Genomic DNA, 21,216 nt, shown 5'->3' with positions numbered 1-21,216 from the left:
GGCCATCGCCCCGTTTCCGGCATTTACTAAGAGCAAACTATTTGATACAGGATAATAATTCTTGAAGGGGGAAAGCGCCATGCCTACCGGAATGCAGCCCTAGTATCTAGTGCCCCCTGCTGCTTTTTCACAGGAAAGGCAAGCGAACGACAGAAGCTTCACTTACTCAATGGTTATTTGCCAAAGCCGAATAGAAAGCTCTATAAACGTGCTAAACTTGAAGTTAGAATCATGTTTATCTTTTCTTGACTCACCCCTTGACTTTTATATTTTTATTTTGCCTTTGTAAAAATTGTTTTTTTTTTTTTTTTTGGTTAATTATTCTTTTCTCACTTACATTTGATTTCCTTGATTTGTGGCTCTTTTGCTATTTTTCACTTTGGCAAGGTCGGGACTCCAGTGCGTGGCCGAGAGAGTACGGGGTCTCTAGACCTTGGGCATGGACAGGGGGTCCTCCTGCCCATCTCTGGGATCCTCCGCAGGGTCCAGGTTGGGCTGTGTATTAAGAAACCGGAGGACAAATCCACATGGAGAGCGCGTTGTTGCAGCCAATGAAACCCTGGTGCACGGCTGATTGTCAGGCAGAATTAACCAGTGAGAATGCGCTTTGGGTGACGTGAGCCCGGCCCCCGAATTGGGTCTTATAACCGAGCTAGCCCGGGCCAGGCGCGGTGAGGAATCCGCTCCGCAGCGTACACTGCCGCGAGAAGAGCCGCCCCGGCCACCCACTGTGTCACGGGCAGATGAAAGCAAGCAACAGGTGGAGCCAACAAGCGACAGCAAGCAGCCACATCAAGCCACTCCCGAAGGCGGTCCCCGGTCAGGATCAGGACACCCTGGACCGGAACGGCCGACCTGTAGGAAGGCCGCAGGAGCCCGGAGGACCCGGGGCAGGTGCTGTGGAGTTGTGACAGTTGTTGGTGGACTTTGGCGCAGTCCTGGAGTCACCCAGGAAAGAAGATGCGCGACTAGAGGAGCGTGTTTGCTCGCTCCGGGCCCACGTGGGCCCGGGTCTGGGTCCTGAAAGGCCGCCTATTCCTTTCCCTAGCCTTCCCTCCGTCCTCCCTTCTTTCCTTCCTGCTGGGTACCGAGTCATTGTCAGACTGAGGTCTCCGCCCTGGGAAGGCTGAGTTTTTTGAATGCGATGTCTGGGCGCCAAGGAAGAAAGGGAAAGAAATGTGGCGAGGTGAGCCTTTTATAAGACGGATTTTAGACAAATTAATTTTCCAGTGTGAGCAGTGCCCAGGGATGATGCCAAGGCAGGGTAACGTTGCTTTCCCTCGCCAAAGCCTGGGGATGCTGTGGTCCTGTTCAGCTTTGTTTCTGTCAAGGAATTGAGATCCCAGAAAGACCGTAGTGCAGATCTGTGAACATCTTTGATGTAGAATGTATCACTTGGTGTAGACCTTGTTTTGGATAGTGGCTCTGCTTGTAATCCTTCCCTCTTCCTAAACTCCATCTAATTTCTAAGCTCACTGCTTCCTTGTAAATGAGCTAAACTGGGATACAAGCAGAAAGTACCCCCCAAAACTATTTTGCCAAATTTGGAGAGATTGTTGACTATTGTAAAAATGGATTCCAACACTAGAAATCAAGAGGGCTGGGGCTAAAGATGAAGCCAGGGTGGAGAAGGTAAGTTGGGTACTCCATCAAGGGCCCCTGTATATGGGATATGATTCTAAGGGAACATTTCTGGATCATGTTTCGTTTGACTGAGCTACCTGTGGCCAAGTACATGGAGGGGTGGGTGCAGAGTTCAAGCACTTGTTCCTGTACAGATTAAATAAGGGAGTGAGAGGTATATGGATTGGAGTGGCCCAGGAAGGAGATAGTTGACATTTAGTACCTATTTATGTCTCTATTTGGGGGGAATGTGCTAAATGCTTCCTTCACATATGAGGATTAGAAAAACATCCAAGGATGCTATGAGATAGACATTGAAGGCTGTTTACAGAGGGGAAATAGATTCAGAGAAGAGTGTAAGTAACTAGAAGAGATCACACAGAGAGTATGGGGTGGAACAACCAGAATGTCAACCCTAGCAGCCCAGATCCAGGCAACTGTTTTAATCTCTGCTGCTTCACTCCTGGAGGAAACAAGCCTTAGAACGGGACTTTCATGGCAGGAAGAAGGCTCACAGTTAACAAACTCCAAAGGAGTGAGTACAGATATATGTGTGTTGGGTAAACTGGATTTCAGGCTTAGAGAATATTGGGAGGACAGATTTGGGTAAAGTATGGTGTCTTTGGAAGGGATGAAATATTTTATGTACCTATGGTAGAATCTTGTGACTCCAAGTGAAGGTAGTAACTCCTGGGCAATGCTCCTAAGAAATGCCAATGAGAATTCGAATGAGAGTCTGCTGGTGTTAATGTTAGAAATGCCAATGAGAATTAAAATCAGTTTCTCCTTTCTCAGAAGGACAACTGTGGTTTGCAGTTCATAATGGTTTTCTATCCATTATTGAGTTACTCAGAGTAATGTGATTGAACATATTGTAACCATTAAAATTGACAGTCCATCTTTCACTTTGCTTGTGGATGAACTGCTATGTTCTGATTTTTAAGAAATCATTATTGAACATTTGACCATGTTTTCTAAGATATTAGATAATGAAAATGAAAAAAATTATAACCAACACAAGTAGGAAATAGAAGGCTAAAAATAGAAGGCTAAAAATCTGTGACATTTTAGATGGAAAGATGGAAAGACACATTTGACTGTATTAGGGAGTTAATTAACCAAAACAGAGCATGCTGCATGTTATGCAGAAAATAATCTGGAATCGGGCATGGGGGAAGAAGGAGATGTGAAAGCTCATATGGAGATTGAATCTCACAAGTCAAGAATGAGAAAGGCAAATATTTCTAAGCCAATAAAAAAATACTTTTGTTTTCCAGAAAGACATCAATGTTCAAAATTAACAGCTGCTGAATTAGCTTGGGCATATCACACAAACAGACATGCATAATTGTATTGCTCCTTGATTGCTCTAAAAAACTGAGTAAAGTTACATTTTCTGATTCAGAAGGGTTGCAATTAAAAAATCCTGTGGGTGAACAATGGGAAATTTTGATAACAGATGTATTGGCCCCTTACTGTGTAGAGCTGATTTTGTCACATCTCACCACCAATCATACTTTCTACAGTGTATCCATTTTAAGTGATGCACTTATCTAGATCACGTTGTTGGAATAATGAGGCATTCCAAGAGGGCTTTATTTATTTTAAAAAACAATTATGTATTTATTTTGGGGGTACTGGGGTTTAACCCAGGGATGATATATCACCTAGCTACACCCCCTAACCTTTTTTTAAAAATTTGAGACAGGGTCTTGCTAAGTTGCCAGGCTGGGCTCCCACCTGTGATCTTCCTGCCTCAGCCTCCTGAGTAGCTGGGATTATAGGAGAGGGCCAATGGGCCTGGGGAGGATTTTATTTTTATTCTGAAAAGAGAAAGCGTTGAAAGAGAAAGGGAGTCTGAGGAGTGGGGGAGATGGCTGAGATAAGGACGGGCATAGAAGGCAATGGAAAGGACAGCTGGGAGAACTCAAAGTCAAACTTGAGAATACCACTTCCTCCACACTCCAGTGTCTTGCCATCAACTCTCCCACGAATCTCCAGGGATCCTATTAACTCCCTAGGACCAACAGACTTCTCTTGAGTTAAATACCATCGCATTACTTCCCTGAAATACTTTCACGTGCAAGGAATAGATTCAGTAAATTTCACAAGATTTAATATGTATATTAGCTTCCCTTCTTTCTTTCCTTCCTGAAATTTTGCTGTTATTCCAGCCCAACAGAATCCTAGAGCTGCTTGGGCTCCTAAAGGAAAAGCTTCTTCAAATCCCTTAAGGAGTGTGGATAAGAGGGTTGGAGTTACTACATCCAGCCTAGAAGGCTGAATTGGAGTGAGATACGAGTGTTCACTGGGAAGCACAATTTCAAATGAATTTAAGGTTTATTCCTGGGAACGGATTATCCTGGACTAGAAAACTTTTAAAGTGCTTTCCAGCTCTGGGATTCTTACTAGTCCTCCTAGATATTTAAACCCAGCCATTCCGGGCCTGTAAAACCAGAATCTTGATCTCCCAAACACATTTTATGACCCCATAGATGATGTAATGAAATCAAATTTGGGTTCTGACTTTAGACATCTTAATCACTTCGCCTCTTGAACTTTAGCTTCTTCCACTGAAAATGGGGGCAATCTGCTAGTGCCTTGGGTTTGCTAAAGGTCCCACAAATGTCCCTCGAATGATGAATGACCTTCTCTGTTACTCTGTTTCACTTTCTGGGATCCTTGCTGCACCCAGACAAGCTCCCTGCGAGTGCCTGCCAGTCCCGCAGGAGACAGCGTGCTTCAGCCTGGCCTGGGATGAGGCACCAAAGAGTAGCAAATAGGCGGGACCGGGCGCCTGGGGTGTAACCGGCGCTCCAGGGCTGGGCTGCACCGGGTTCAGTCGAGAGGGGGCGGGACGCAGCGCGTGCGCGCAGCAGGGAAGGCGGCGCCCGGAAGGAGCTGCTCGGCTCCGCGTGAAAGCAGTTCGCCGGTAGAAAGGTGCTGGTGTGGAGACCGCTTCCGGACTCCAGGTATGACTCTTGCCAGCCTCCGGTCCCCTCCTTATCTCACGGGGAGGGTTCAGGCTGCAGCTCTACTGTGCATCCCACAGTCGAGATTTACCTGCCCTGGATTTTCTTGCAAAGGCACAGAAATAAAAGGGCCTTTGCTGAGCGCTCCCCCACCTTTCCAATCCCTGCAGCAAATGAGGATGCAGAGGACCTGGGATGGGGTGGGGAAGGACTTTGGGAAGATTGTGCAAAGGGTGGAGTCTGTCTTCTCAGCGATTTTTTTTTTTTTTAAAACTCCTTCTGGGAATTTCCTGAATTTCTGCCTTCTATCCTTCTGGAGCTGAGCTGTTGGTTAAGGTGGTGGGATGAATTCATGGACTATTGCAAAATCGCTTGATAAGATTTTAATCTTCCTAGCACCACCCAGATTTCACTCGAAAATGTCAAGTCCAAGGAGCACAAGGATAGGTAATTGTTACATTCTTAGCATGTGAAAATGCTTTGTATATTAGTTTACAGAAGATCTCTTAGTTTTCCAAATTTTGGAGGACTGGCGCTGGGAGCAAGGCATGGCCTTGGCACCTGGTTCTGTACGCAGTGCAGTAAACCATTTTGCTGCATTGCACCCAAGATGCTTTCTGGCCTTTTACAAGTCTTGAGGATCTACTTTAGGACAGGAGCATGTGAGGGTGTGATGGGCTGCCCTGCCCACACCCCATCTTTTTCATGTTAACACAGCCTCTGGCTTTAATGTGTACTTCTGGCCTGGCCACGTGGCCCTGCCGTGGCAAAGGAGCAAGAGGGGTGCTTATTGTTTGTACAGATTTTTTCTGTAATAACAACATTTCGCAGGATTAGGAATATTTATTTTGCCTCCTTAGAATAACAGTTCACTCAGTTTGATTCTTGGCAATATAGCTAGAGGTGGGGGTAGGAAACAGGTGAACTACAGGTTATCCTGCATGTCCCATTCATTCATTCTTTACTTAGTACCTACCTTGTGCAGGGCAGTGTGCTTGGTGCTGTCAGAACAAAGAAGTGAACCTGGGTTTGTCCTCAAGGAGAGAAGAGAATACTGGCTCCCTGAGCCTACAGAGGGTGTGTGGGCTAGGGAGGGAGGGAATGGAAAGAGGAGAAAGGATCCCAACCTAAGGAATTCTACACCAGGTAAAAGGGAATGTGTCCCCAAGAGAGAGTCATAGGAACTCCTGGGGGATGGAGCCTTTCACTGCTGCTTGGCTTTAGGAGAAAAGTAAATCCTCCAATTACTACCTGATGATGAATGATCTCTCTCATGAGCTTCAGATCTGAACTAAAGGTATTTTCCTGACTCAGACAGAATATAAAAATAGGTCACATTATTCTTGGCTACCTCCCTCCTCCCCACCTCATATCTGCTGCCGCTCCAGCATTCTGTGTCTCAGGGAATCATTAAGGCTCTCCACCCCTACTTCTCCTGATGGTTTAAGCCAGAGACCTAGAGGCTGAGTCATCCTGACTCATCCCTGCCTCTCCCTCCCAATACCCAGGCCTCTTGATTCTACCTCCTTCACCTGTCTTAAGTTCATCTGTCTCCCTCTACCTTTTTGCCATTTCTTTAGGCCAGGTTACCATCGTCAACTAAGTTCTTGCTTAGTTTACTGCAACTATCTCCCAGCCTCACTTTAATTCATCTTTCACTATAGCAGCCAGGATGCTGTTGCTGGAGTTTAAATCTGGTTGTGAGGCTCACTTCATTCATCTCTCACTGTCCTTAGGACAGAAGCCAGATTCCCTCTGTAGGGCTTACACGAGAGTCCTGTTTCTCACCAGGCCCTCTCTTTTCACAACCCCTATGCACTTCCTTTTATTTTGAGATCTTGTCATGCTTTCTTACATCAGGAATATTTTGCACATGTTCCTTCTTCTGCCTGGATCACCTCTTTCCTCAGCTTCGTTCTGATCTCCCCAGGGTACCAGTGAATACCCTGCAACCTGTAGGCATCCTTCTCTAGGCCCCCACCCCGTGTCAGATGCCTGCCCCCCTTAAGGATCACTTAGTATCTCCCCCCTCTTGCTGTGCTATATTGTGGGTCCTGAAGGACCAAGACCATGTCTTTAAGATAGGAGGCCAAGCAGGAGATTGATCCATAATTGAAAATTCTGAAGCACATCAGCTTTGTTTGCATGCTCAGCCAGCTAACTTAGTTCTCAGAGGTGGTGTTGCATAGTGGTTAGAAGTGAGACTTACTTGAATGTGAAATCTTGGCTCTGCTCTGTGACCTTCTGGGATTGCTTGCCTTTTCTGTGCCTCACTTAGTTTCCTCATCTGGAAAATGGGGATAATAATGTAACATTCAACCATAGGGTTGTGGTAGTGATTACATGAGATGATACATGTGAGACCTCAGGATGGTGCAATTACGTGGTAATCGCTCACAAACATTGTTAACCTCAGTATTATTATTACTAGTTTAACCATCATTCAGTCAACAAAGGGTTTTGAACCCAGGGCCTTCCTACCTGTCACATCCTACTGCACCACCTCCTGGGCACAGATGAGGGTCTTTTTGTAGGTATTGAGGGCTTTTTAGTGCCATCATTTGCTCCTGTGTCCCTCTGGCAGACCCTCCCTCATAGTAATTTTGATTGGCTCTTTGAGATAAGTGCAACAATTCTTTTCTTTTTCTTTTTTTGTTTTTATTTTTGTTATTTATGTATGATAGCAGAACACATTACAAATCTTATTACACATATAGAGCACAATTTTTCTTATCTCTGGTTGTAACAAAGTATGTTCACACCAATTCGTGTCTTCATACATGTTCTTTGGATAATAATAATCATCACATTCCAACATCCTTGTTAATCGCCTGCCCTCTCCCTTCCCCTCTGCCCTATCTAGAGTTCCTCTATTCCTCCCATGTTCCCTCTCCCTATCCCATTATGAATCAGCCTCCTTATATCAAAGAAAACATTTGGCATTTATTTTTTTGGGATCGGCTAACTTCACTTAGCATTATCTTCTTTAACTCCATCCATTTACCTGCAAGTGCCATGATTTTATTCTCCTTTATTGCTGAGTAATATTCTATTGTGTATATATGCCACATTTTTTATCCATTCATCTATTAAAGGGCATCTAGTTGGTTCCACAGTTTAGCTATTATGAATTGTGCTGCTATAAACATTGATGTGGCTGTGTCCCTGTAGTGTACTGTATTTAAGTTCTTTGGATATAGACCGAGGAGAAGGTTATCTGGGTCAAATGGTGGTTCCATTCCCAGTTTTCCAAGGAATCTCCATACTGCTTTCCATATTGGCTGCAGTTCCACCAGCAATGTATGAGTGTGCCTTTTCCCCACATCCTCACCAACACTTATTGTTGTTTGTCTTCATAATAGCTGCCATTCTGACTGGAGTGAGATGGAATCTTAGAGTAGTTTTGATTTGCATGTCTCTAATTGCTAGAGATGATGAATATTTTTCATATATTCATTAATTGATTGTGTATCATCTTCTAAGAAGTGCAACACTTCTTTTCCATTCTTCTGAGTCAGTTTATTGTCAGTATAGGGAATAAAAGACTGGTTAACCTAAATGATGAGCAGTGAGAAAATTGAAAAAAATATATAAGAAATCCCATATATCATTCTCCTGTTTACAAAAGTAAGTTTTCCCTGTGGAAGAAATGTAGATATAAGAAAGTTGAGATATAAATGCACCACCAGGATTCTTAGAATTCAAAAAGCAGAAGAACTTCAGAGCTCCTCTCATTTGTTTCTCTCACTGGGAGGACTTGGAAGAAGGAAAGAGCATGGTTTTAGGACTGACCGCCAGCAAGTGACCAGAACCACATCTCTAGCCTGTGGCCAGCGCACTTTCTACTACATCTTAAAGAATGTAGAAGCTGGGCACCAGTGTGCATACCTGTATTCCCAGCGACTTGGGAGACTGAGGCAGGAGGATCACAAGTTTGGGGCCAGCCTCAGCAACTTAGTGAGGCCCTAAGCAAATTAGGGAGACCCTTTTGCCGCAATCTGGCTGGGCACAATTCAGGAGCCACTTGTCAAAAGAAACTAACTTTATTTTTAGAACCACACATGCCAAACAAAACAGCTCCTCAGGAAAAACCCTCAGAGCCCAACTGCCACCATCGGCTTCCCACAAGCCACACCCCAACCACCAGCCTCTTCACCTCCCACAATCCTCCTGCTCTTGAGGCGGTTGGCTGGGTCACGTGGGTGGAGCCAAAAAAGTCCCCCAATGAGCAGCTCCGAGGCCTGAAAGGGCAGGGAAACAGCCCAATGAGCATCACCGCAGAGGAGCCAATCAGCTAGATGTTGCTGGGGCTGCTGTGAGCCAATCATCAGCTGGGAGTCTGAAAGGGTGGGGAAACAGCTCAATGAGCATCTCCAATGAGCATCACCGCAGAGGAGCCAATCAGCTAGATGTTGCTTGGGCCGCTGTGAGCCAATCATCAGCTGGCAGTCTGAAAGTTTGCTGGGGCCCCTTCAGCTATGGCTCTCAACACCCGTTCTCAAATAATAAAAAAGGAGCTGGGGATGGGACTCAGTGGTTAAGCACCCTTGGGGTTCAATTCTCATTACAAAAAAAAAAAAAAAAATAGGGCAGTGTCCACAGGGATCTTCTCACCTTCTCACTCCGAGATATGCTTTGACCGCTGCTGTGATGCAGGATAAGATGTCACTATCATGCAGTTAACTTTGTGCCAGCCCTTCACTTTCATTTATATTTTTTACTGATTTGTCATCACTCTAGTGTGGATGTCTCTGCCTCCCCAGAACTGTCTAGTGACAGAGCATATGTTTAAAGTGAAACTCTGGTTCAGTCTGAGCTATGCATGGGTGTCTTCCTTGTCTGTTCTACAGTGTGGGGAGCATGGAAGGATGAATGTCTGAAAAATATGAAAGAATTATATGATGGAATTTCAGAAGTCATTCAAAGGAAGAAGAAGCTAGAGTGATGAAGGGGATCTAGGTTAGTTAAGGGCAGAGGTCGAGGAGAAGGTACAGAGGCTGGTTGGGGTCCTGTAGGTGGAGGAGAGGGAGGATGTTATAGAAATGAAAGTAGGAAGTGTAGATTGTAGTGTTTCCATCCAGTGAGGAGACCCAGCTGGCAGAGCACAAGCCTTATTTGAGAAGTAGAAGGACCTAAATAGCTGAGGGTGCAGCTTGAAGACAGAAAGAGGAGAGTTAACCTGAGGTGCCCCCCTCCCCCCGCCATGCCCGAGAATGAGGATAGCAGGACAGTGGTGTTGGGAGTGGCCTTGACCCTTTCTTTAGAGGACTATAGAAATTAATTTCTATGATTCTGTGGGATGCCTTTCAGTTTACTATATATTTGTTCCCCTAGACTCTTTATTTTGTATCATTTGTTCCTTCCTCCTTGCTTTAGAATTGTGGCCTCACCAATGGACCTGATTGGTTTTGGTTTTGCAGCCCTTGTGACGTTTGGAAGCATTTTAGGATATAAGCGGAGAGGTAAGCCAAAACACAAAATTTTCATCAAAGGAACTTACTGGGGAGTTGCTGAATGTGCTAGGATCATCTGAGGGTCTGTAAGTAGGACAAGAAGTTAATGATATCTTAGAAGGAGGTGAGGACCAGCATGTCATGGAAGGGATTCATGGAGGGAAGGGGGTTACATGGGACTGAGCATGACAGAGCATTCCAACGTGGTGCTTCTCCAGCATAAAAGTGTAATTTCACCTGCCATCATGAATTGCATAGTTAATTGATTTAACCTTCCTCAGAGCTCGCTTATTAATAATAAGGCTTTTTGTGTTTTACATAATTGTGTCAAAAACTGAGCTTTATTGGTATGTGTTGCAAAGGAAGAGATTTGTTAAATACCAAGGTAAAATACCCAAAGCCACCTCTTCATCTGTATCTAAAAGAGGGAGAAGAGCCTAGTTGATTACTTAAAGGGTTTTTATGGAGAAAAGTAAAAGGTCAAGATTTTATACTTTACTTTGTTCTAAGTAGATGCATGTGTAGACATGGTGTCTCATGTTTGTTTCTTCTATTTTAATGAGCTTTTAAAAATAAAGTGGTATTTCAAAGGGCATTACACCTGTGACATGGGTAAATTTGAATTTGAGTGAAAAAGCCAGGTGTACATAGTTAGAAGTTAGGAACTTCCTTAGAGGTATCTCAGAAGCCACAGGCAGAAGAACAGTTCTGTCTCATAGCAGAGCAACTGGCAGATTAGAATAGATTCCCTTCTAAGATTCCTTACAGGTTGTAGTTCACCTTATATTTTTGTTTGTTGTTTTTCTCTGAATATGTGTATTGTAGATATTTTTTGAAGGACAAACAATGATGCCACCAAAGTGATACCTGCAAATAATTTCTCAAGGGCTGATGTTTTATGATCTACTTCAAAGAAGACTCAGTGTAAAACCCTGATAGGATTGTTACTGAAGAAACAATTTTTCTTGCCAAAGACATATCTAAAAACTTCTATTATATAACAGAAAAGAACACTTAAACATTATTTATTTATTTATGCTACCAGTGATTGAACCCAGGGGCACTTAACCACTCCCAAGTCACTGGGATTAGAGGTGTGCACCGCTGTGCTAGGCTTAAATGTTTTTGCTTGCCTTTTTTTAGGGATGTAAAGAATTCTGTGTGTGTGTGTGTGTGTGTGTGTGTGTACGCTCATGCACAAGCACATATGCTTATGTTTGCATTTCCTGCAGTGGTTCTTATGCCTGGCTACCTATCTGAATTCTGTGAATATTTAAAAAATAGAAATACCTCAGTCTTACCCTCATGGATTCTAATCCAGTAGATTCTAAATGAAAACAAGTTCTGTGAAGCAAGGATTGTGTGTGCTTTCATCACAGTGTCACCCTTGATCACAGTGTCACCAGCATATAGCTCCCTGTCTAGTGTACAGAAGTGCTCAGTGTTTATCATGGTGTCCTGGGCTGGGTAGATGAGCTGGGGACTGGCTTGCTGGGTCAGTGCCCTGCATCTTCGACTTTCTTGGTATAGTCTCCTCTGGCGCCTTAGGGCTTGATGATTTATTAATTATTCAGGAAAAAACCATTGCTTGGCTTGCACAGACCTTCTGTCTTTACCTCTGTGAGCTAAAAATACCTTTGGACCTCATTTTCCATCATCACAATTTCATGGTAAAAATGTGGATCCAAGGGGAAAAGCGGGGAGGGAAGAATTCCTAAAAGTGAACTGATTGCCCAAGATCATACAATCAAGTCAGCACAATACAAGCTTTTTTTTTTTTTTTATTCTTCCCAGTGACATCTGACCCCTGCATTTCCCTGTGTTCAGAGTTCCTCTGCCTTATGTTTTGGGGTTCAACATCAAACAGTTGTTTCTTAGAAACCGTCCCTGAAGAGACCCGTACTTAATTTGGCTCTCTCACGATGCTCTAGTAGGAATATGTTCGAAGGTGCCTGTGTTGCACTTGAAGTGATGAATGAATTCCTTTCACTTTGAGATTCTCTTTATGAGTTCATACTTTTCTCCCCAGGTGGTGTTCCATCTTTGATTGCTGGTCTTTTTGTTGGATTTTTGGCGGGCTATGGAGCTTACCGTGTCTCCATGGACAAACGAGATGTTAAAATATCACTATGTAAGTAAGGCACTTTTCACCCCCAGTTACACACCATCAGACCTTGGAGCGGCCTTCTTGATACCCTGTACTAGGTTGACTAGAAAATATGTTGTCAAATGTTGAGTGGCCACTCACTTGTGTGGAGACTGACCACAACCCTTGTTCCTTTCTAGACAGGCCTGATAAAAAATGGTACTGCCACAATGCCTTCCAACTCAAATTTCTCTAAAACTTGTTATAAGAAAAATGAAATTAGAAAAAGCAAGGAACCATTCCTAGATTTTCTACTAATTTTCCTATATACATATTAAGCATGGTTGTTATGTTGCTGTAAAAATATCTAAAAAGAGACAACCTATTTTATTTAATCTACAAACAGCTTTTAGATTCTGTTCTGCCTTGAGACAGCAAGACTGACCCCTTCTTAGCGTCTTCCTTTGTGGGCTTTAGTGAGAAAATGTCCACAGAAAAAAATGGCAACCTATATGTTTAAGCCCTCAGAGTACTCGGCTTTCTTTTGGCTAGCTGGAAAGAGAAATACAGCAAAGGCTTAAAAAACTACACCAAGAAAATTGTCTTTATTTGATTTATTCAAAATGCCATGGTGAGATATGGAGGAAAATATAAATAAAAACAAAATTTTATTTTGTTTACATTTGAGGAAGAGAAAGAGATTAGGTGTGTTTTTCTTCCCTTATTTTAAATACAAGAGTAGGGATATTTCTAATAACGAAGATTGTTTCAGAGCTGAACCTATTCAGCAGGGTATAGATATGTTGAGCCTTTTATTCATGTATACTTAAGTAGGGTTTTAGTCAGCTTTTTCACTGCTGTGACTAAAAGACCAAACCAGTAAAATTGTATGGGAGGAAAAGTCTGTTAGAGGGCTTACAGTTTCAGAGGTCTTAGTCCATAGAACGTCGGTTCCATTTCTGGGGGCTCAAGGTTAAGCAGGATATCATGACAGAAGAGTGTGGCAGAGGGAGGCAGCTTGTATGATGATCAAGAAGCAGAAAAAGAGAGACTCCACTTGCCAGATACAGATATAAACCCCAAAGTCACGCCCTAATTTCCACCTTCTGAGACCATGCCTTACCCCTTCAGTTACCACTCAGTTAATCCCTATTAGGGAATTAAATTACTGATTAGGTTAAGAGACTCACAATTCAATCGTTTCTCCTCTGAGCATTTGGGGGATACCTCACATCCAAACCATAACAAATAGTTCCCATGTTTGTTGTCAATCATATTTTATATCAATATGTATTTTATATGAACACATATTTCAATTTTATGTCAACAGCTTTGAAACTGTTCTTAAGTTGTAATAGTGACACCCTGAAGTCTTACACAGAAACATCCTTCTCTCCTTTGGGTTCAGCTCCTGACCTGATGCTTCTGAATATAAGGTTGTTATTTAGTCTCCAGGCATTTAATCTCCCAAAATGGAATGCTATCAAGAAAACAGTTTGCCTTCTAGTATTAGTTTATAATCAGATCTTTTAAAAGAAACACTTGTATTATTTTCCTTACTAAATTAACCAGCATTTATTGAATGACTCCCTGTGGGAACCTTGTGTAGTCCTTGCCTTTGAGGAGTGTCCTGTGAAGAGAAATTTAGGTAGAAAAAGAATCTTTGGAAGATATTTCAGGAATGGACCTTAATATGTTTGTTTACTCAAAAATTTTGATAGGATGATTAATAAAGCATTTTAATAGATCCCTTTATTTTTTCAAGAAATAGGTACATATTAGTTGTTGTATAGAAAGCTTTGAAACAATATCCTATTTTCCTATTTATTTATTTTTCTGCAAGCAAGCACTGATAACATGTTTGATACTCTGGTTCATGGATTGATTTTGGATTTCAGTTACAGCTTTCTTCCTGGCCACAATAATGGGTGTGAGATTTAAGCGTTCTAAGAAAATAATGCCTGCTGGGCTGGTTGCAGGTTTAAGGTAAGAACTATTGTGATTTATACTTTCCTCTGCCATTATTTTGAAGGGCTGATTTTTGTTCAAAAATCAATTTTAATTTGAAAGGTGAAAATAGTTTCTATTATAATAAGCATGATTGTAAAAACCTTAAACCATAGTGGATTCAGTCAGTCTTTGTCACTGATGTGCCCATAGTCACTCTTCCCAGAAACAATTAGTGTCACTGTTATTGGATCACATGTACACAGTTATCGTTTTCATAATTCAGAGCTAAATTCAGCCTTGTTTCCCCACAAGATTCATCAACCTAAAGCAGTAAATTTCTTCATTTACGTCTCTTTTAGAGAGTTGGACAGTGATAGTCTCGTGCAATTATTTTGAGTTTTTGAAGGGAGATAAATTTTAGTATTTTTTTAAAAAGGTAGGTAGGGGGTTTCCAATTTTTGTCAATTTGATCTGGTAATTTTGTCCATGAGATTAAGCATGTTACCAAATAATAATTTAGAGATAATTTGTTTTTTCATTCTTCCTAGCTGACTTTTAAGTGTTAAAATCCATCAGTAAGTCAGTTCCCTTTGACATGTATTTTCACTATTTGGAATTTATTTAAAAGAAGTGAGATGTACACAAAGACTGAGCATTCATTGAGACTTTATTTCTAATGGAAAACATGTTAAACTGAAAAATTAGGAACTGCCTAGAAATTCACCAGAAAGGAAATATTCCAATAAATATTTTGCCCACTTAATGGAATATTGAGTAGCATTTGTACATCATGTTTTCAAAACCTGTTTAATGGCATTAGAAAATCTTGATGACATAATAAGGTATAAAAATAAAATCAAAATCCACGGAGCATATTGCTTGCACCTATTGTTTTAAAATGTCTGTATGTAAAAAAAACAAGAAGGAAACACCTTAGACTGTTAATAGTGTTTTTTCGATGGGTAATAATAGCATAATAAATAACTTCCATGTTCTTTTTTTCCACTTTTGTATAGAATTTTCTAGAGTAGCTAGATGTTATGTTTCAAAGGAGGGGGGAAATTTGATTACAAAGGACTGCTTTTCAGTTATAATCCTGCTCTAAAAAGGATGCTCTGTGTTAGAATCAGAAGTAGGGTTTGCTGTCAAGAGGACAAGACCCAGTTAATGGCCATCTCCTTGATTATTTTTCTAAGTGGCTTTACTCGACTAGCTGTTGAAGGTTTTTGTTTTTTCCTAGACTTTTCTTTCATGAACCCTCATCCCAAGCTTTGGAACAGCAAGTTCTTATTTTTCTCATTCATTCAGTGAACATTTTTATTTCCTGTCTGAGAAGTTAGAACACACAGATGATGTGTTTGCCCTGTTCCAAGGAGTGGAGCTGGGAGAGAATCCTGGAAGCCAAGGATTAGTAACATGCCTGCATATAGCGTGTGATCCTTTCTATCTTATGCCAGGTAAGAATGACCTCCCTTGCCTCTATCTTATTTTAATTCAGCCTCATGATGATCCTGAGACTTGTCTTACTGTTGCTGTGAGCATCCAGAAGAACCGAAAACTAAATTCCTGTCATTCTACTGTAATGGGCAGAGTATTCTTTGTACTTAAAAGATAAATTTCAATATAGAATGTCAAGTCTCGTATTTTATGTCAGAAGCAAAAGTAATACTGTCTCCTCTAAGATGAATAAAAGTTTAAGGTAGTTTTTTTTTTTTTTTTTTTTTTTTTAAAACAGCAAAAATTTAAACTGTTTCTATTTGTTAAGCACTGTTTTCATTAAAGGTGTTTAATGAATCCCGATATGCTCTTTCACTTGCTGTGGCTATTTTTATATTTGTAATATTGTTTTTGACAGTTCCAAATACTGATGACTCAAGGAAGTTTAAATTAAACTACAACTTATCCAATAAAGGAATTTCCTAAGTAGACTTCACAAAATACTAACTTAGATGTTTGTTACTTGTGGTATATCAGAAATTTAATTATTTTTTCCATTTTAATTGCATTTAATTGCTGCCAGTGTTATTTTTTCCTTTAAAAGAATTCCATTCTAGATATACTCAACAGAATATATCAGTATTCAAATAAAAAAATAAAAATGTTTTAAAAAGTTTTGTTGTTGTATTTTTCTCCCCTTAAATCACCAGGTATTTTGATCACAGTGATCAGAGTGTTGAAAAGCTAACAAACACAAGGCCTAATTACTGATTAAAGTAATGTTTTGAGTATACCAAATATGTAGTTCCTTTGTGTCACTCCTGAATCCTTTAACAATATGAAATTGAAGTGTCAGATGACCTCATTTCTACACATCAAAGACTAGCATTAACTTTAACTCTAATCCAAGAACAGGAAACAGACAGTTTTCAGGGAATTCTGCTATTTTTATAAGACAACAAAGACTGTAATCCCAGTGGATCAGGAAGCTGAGGCAGGAGGATCTCAAGTTTAAAGCAAACCTCAGCAACTTAAAGACCCTGTCTCAAAATTAAAAAATCGAAAGGACTGAGGATGTGATTCTGTGGTTAGTGCCCCTGGGTTCAATCTCTGGTGCCAAAAAAAAAAAAAAGATGTAAGAGTCCTTATTCGTTTAAAATATTATCAATATTATTGTATAAATTATAGAACTCTTCATAGAAAAATCAGAAAATATAGATATGCTAAAAAATTGTAAGTCATCCTCATTGGGCTGTCCTCCAGGAATGAGAAGGTATTCAGTAGACATGTTCTTTTCCTATGGCTAAGTCAGCACAAATACGGCATTCAAAAGGTGGAAGTTGGACACTTGCTACACATTTAAAAGAATTTTTGTGCAGGGATAGAGTGTGTAATATGTATGTGTGTGGGGTCTCTTTTCTCTTAGTCCTTTGATTTTACAAAATAAGTTTTCTTCTGCTTGATGATCCCCAGTACTAAGTATTAAGTACTATCTTACCATCACCTTCTATTCTTGGTTCAGATAGTTGGTGGTGTTCTCTCTTTTATATTTTCATCAGTAAAAAGAACCATGAATCAAAAGCCAAAAGAAACACACACACACAAACAAAACAAAACAAAACAAAACAAAACAAAACAAAACAACAACAACATCAACAAAACAAAAACAAAAACAAGCTCTGCTGACAGCTGGCATAATATTGGAGCTCTTCTTCTCCAAGTTTTCATTTGATACTTAGGAAGCCCAGAGAGGCCAAGTGACTTGCCTGAAGTCCCTAGGCTAAAGAATAGAAGAACCAGGGCTGGGTTCCCTTCATTCCAAGGGAAAAGGTTTCCATTACATTTCAGATATTATTAGCTTGGTAACTGTGTTGTCTTTATTTAAATAATCATTTCAATTTGAAGCCATATTTCGCACTTGATACCAAGTATGGGAGTACAGAGAAGGACAATAAGGGTATAAAGCAAAGCTTTCTTTCTTCCTTTTATTTATTTATTTTTGTGGTGGTTGAGGGTGTTGCTGAGAATTGAACCCAGGGGTGCCTTACCCCTGTGCTACATTCCCATCCCTTTTTATTTTTTATTTTGAGTTTTTACTCCTGAACTTTTTTTTTTTTTAATGATGTATTTTCCATTTTGTGCTTTGCATAAAGGCTGAGTGAGAGTCTGTGTTGGGCACTGTGGGGTTTCCAAAGATAAGCGAAGCATAGCTATTTTAGCAAACTGGTATATACAAGAGCATACTTAAGCTTTTGAAAATTCACTGTGACTCATAATCACAAGGAAAAGTTGGGAAAATAAGATGGATACTGACTGTAGAATTGCCTTCCAATTCTGACAAGTTATGATGTTATCAACATGAATCTAAAACTCTGGGAGGAATCAGAAGGCCCAAGATAGAGGTTTCATGAGGCTCAGAGAGAAATACCGACCTATTATTGTTTTGTAAAAATTAGGCCTTTAGAAGGAAAAATGAGAAGTTTAAGTTTTTTTTAAAAACTATACTAAAAAATATTTAGTAACCTCCAAAGAAGTTGGAATGTTTTTGATAGGTAACCCTTGTCTCCTGTACATGTTTTATGATGCCATATTCTTTCTTCTTGAATGTTAAAAGTATTTACTTTTATTTATTTATTTATTTCCTTTGTTCTTATAAATACTATAGTATTGTAAAGCAACAATATGAAAAATTGAGATTAAAAAGAAAATATAAAAGAATGACCTTGTGTCTCTCTCTTTCATCTTCAATATCTATCATCTGTCATTTATCCTGCTGAGTTTAAAGAGAAAAATAAAGAATGATAAACAGAAGGAGCCATGTAAGTAAATTTTTCCCCAAAAGTGCACAAGTCAAATTTTGGCAAATACAGATAAAAATGCAAAAATATAAAAGCTAGACTTGCTAGATACAGGTTATTCAAGCAGACCAGAAGATGATGGTCCAACTGAATTTAAGCTTTATCTGTTAATGTTTTATTTTTTAACAGAAGACCATCTGACTATATTGAGTGAATTAGGACTAAATTTTAACAATTGTTCATCCCAGGTAGCAGGGTCATGTTCATTTACAATATTCTTTGTACTATGCTTAATCCTCTAACTTGATTTAAAATTAAAATTTAAAATTTAAAAAAAATCCAGATATGACTTTTAGAAAAAAATGAAACTTCTACAGATTTTTTGTTGTTGTTGTTGTTGTTGCTTTATTCAAGCACTACTGGAAGAAGACATAATGTGGTACATTTCACAAAATATTTCAATTTAAACCATGTTCTGAGATGCATTCATATAAGGTATTTTCATTTCTAAAGAACAGATGATCGTGAGACATCTGTTAGATCTCAGACAGCATATAGAATATCCTAGTGAACGTCAAGTCACCAGTATTGCTTGCTAATTTTTCACTAAGTCACTATGGGACAGACCATAAGTTCAAAGAAAACTTGTTTCGTTATCTAAGAGGTCATTTAAGAGTAACTGAAAAATACTTTTTGTATGGATTCCAGAAGAGGCCGATTGCTTTATATTCAGAATGTGCATAGAGGCACAAAGATTTATTTGGAAAGCTCTTTATAAACTTTAATAAACTACTTTTAAAATGTATTGAGAAATTTTTGATAATTAAAAAATTCATTGATGTGTAGGAGATCTATAATTTTAGTGGTAAACGATAATGTTATGTCAGTACTGTTCTGTGCTTTTAAAGAAAAGTACCATTATCTTAATAGGCTTGATACAAATGTAGTTAAATGAATGCCATACTTGACTGATAAGAATGGAATCAGAAGCTATGAAGCAAAATGAGCCTCTTCCTTTCTTTCCTCTGTGCCTCTCTCCTTCATTCCTTCCTCCCACACCTTTCCTCCTTCTTTTTTTTTTTTGTTCATTATTATAGGACACTGTAACATCTTGGATATGTTTAGTATATAAACAATTATTACAGTATTTAGGCACTTAATTAAAATGACTAATTAATTCTTTCCCAGCCAACATTTAGAGAGCATGTGGCAATAATTACTTTTTGTTTTCTAGCTGGTGCAGTAGAGTAGGCCTGTAATCCCATCAACTCAGGAAGCGGAGGCAGGTGGATTGAAAGTTTGAGGCCAGCCTCAGCAATTAGCAAGGGCCCAAGTAACTTAGTGAGACCCTGTCTCAAAAAGAGTTGAGGTGAAGCACTTCTGAGTTCAATCCCCAGTACAAAAATTTTAAAAAGTAGTTTTCTATAACTTTCCCGAAGTAAGTGCTTAATGATCTGCAGACAAAAACGATATCAGTCCACCCAGCCACCTTACCTTCACTCCTGCTGTAGCCAAAAGCCATCGGATGGACTCCATTCTGCCCCTGCCATTGAAGTAGTGAAGCACAGGCTTCCCCTCCATGACTAAGAATCCCTGAAAATCAAGAGGGAACAACTGAGATTTGTGCACAAAGAGAAACAGAAACTTAATAGAGCATCACAAAATTCATCAGAAAGATGTGGGCTTGCAACTTATGCCCCAGATCCAAGCGGCATCTTAGCTCCAAGACTGCCTGTAATTTAGGTTCCTTCCTCACGAGTGGAGCTTGTCTTCTGAAACTGCTGTTCTAGATTTTTAAAAATTAATTTAATAACTGACTTAAAAAATAGAAAATAAGTGTAAGCAAGTCAGATAGATGGAAGGAATTCAGGACTAAGGCTAACCTGTTTTTCTTCTTGTGCAGGTGACAAAATTTTAGCATTTTTAATCTTTCCTCTTTCTCTTGTTTATACAGCTCCTCCTCCCTCCTCCTGCCAGGACAAGCCTAGGCTGGAGAAACTGAGTGAGAATGGAGAACTGAGGAGGAAGCTAGCATTTTTCACTTTCCAAAGTCATCTTTTGACATGTTAGTCACAGCACACTCTGGAGCCAAGAGCAGCATGCAAGAGGGTTTTTGACGATTGGGATTTTAAGCAAAAGTACAGTTAGGCAAAGGGTGACTTTTCCCACCTTCACATTTTTTTTCCCTTTGGAAAAAAAATATTTTTAAGACATAACAACTCATACTCATTTTGAAGAAATTGAAATAATGCAGAGGATAGAAATTAAATGCCCATCCCCACCATCCCAAGAAAGCCTATGTGGCTTGAGGGATGTGAGAGTTTGGCTTGATGGGCTGACAGGTTCTGAACATTCAAAGATTGCAAGGGGGAGCTGTGGGGAGGAGGAGAGTGGCTTTAGGAATGGGAGGGTCTTCGTGGTATAAGGGGGAGCTGATTTATTTTGCAGCATGTCAATTGGCTCACTTTCAAAACTGGCCCCTCTACACATGAAGAACTCAGCAAAACAAAGGAGGAAAGGATAGATTGCGGAAATAACTATCTTGAAACTCAGAATGAAAAATGTTGATCTACCAAATTACATTGCTGTATTGTGTGCATGTGCGAAAATGCAACAACAAATTCCATCATTAGGGACAACTATAGTGCACCAATAAAAATATGGGAAAAAATAAAATTCTATTTTCTATTTATTAAAAAGAAAGTTGGTCTAGGCCAGTGGGTTTCCAATCCTACCTGCTGTCATCTGAGGGACTTAAAACATGCCACAATTCCCTTCTCCATTTTTGCTGGTTTAAATTTGAGTCTCCTCTTCCTTAAAGAGAAGGTTCTTCATAATGAGAAGTTTGGGGGAGCTTCTGTCTCCTCTGTATAGTTGATGGTGTGAGTGGTAAAGAG

General features: G+C 40.1%; 1 protein-coding gene across 1 annotated transcript; it reads left to right on the top strand.

The window, feature by feature from the left end:
* The first annotated feature begins 666 nt into the window (after nt 1-666).
* Tmem14a (transmembrane protein 14A) lies at nt 667-15,806 on the top strand. The gene is made up of 5 exons (XM_076860085.2): nt 667-1,186; nt 9,972-10,057; nt 12,078-12,179; nt 14,033-14,120; nt 15,583-15,806. Exons 1-5 carry the CDS (start codon nt 1,140-1,142, stop codon nt 15,620-15,622), a joined length of 363 nt encoding a protein of 120 aa, XP_076716200.1. The 5' UTR covers nt 667-1,139; the 3' UTR covers nt 15,623-15,806.
* Nucleotides 15,807-21,216: the final 5,410 nt, after the last annotated feature.

Source organism: Callospermophilus lateralis, chromosome 6 (genome assembly GCF_048772815.1).
Source record: "Callospermophilus lateralis isolate mCalLat2 chromosome 6, mCalLat2.hap1, whole genome shotgun sequence".
Lineage (NCBI taxonomy): Eukaryota > Metazoa > Chordata > Mammalia > Rodentia > Sciuridae > Callospermophilus > Callospermophilus lateralis.
The sequence above is the reverse complement of the archived record's forward strand: the minus strand, read 5'-3'. Positions and strand labels throughout refer to the sequence as shown.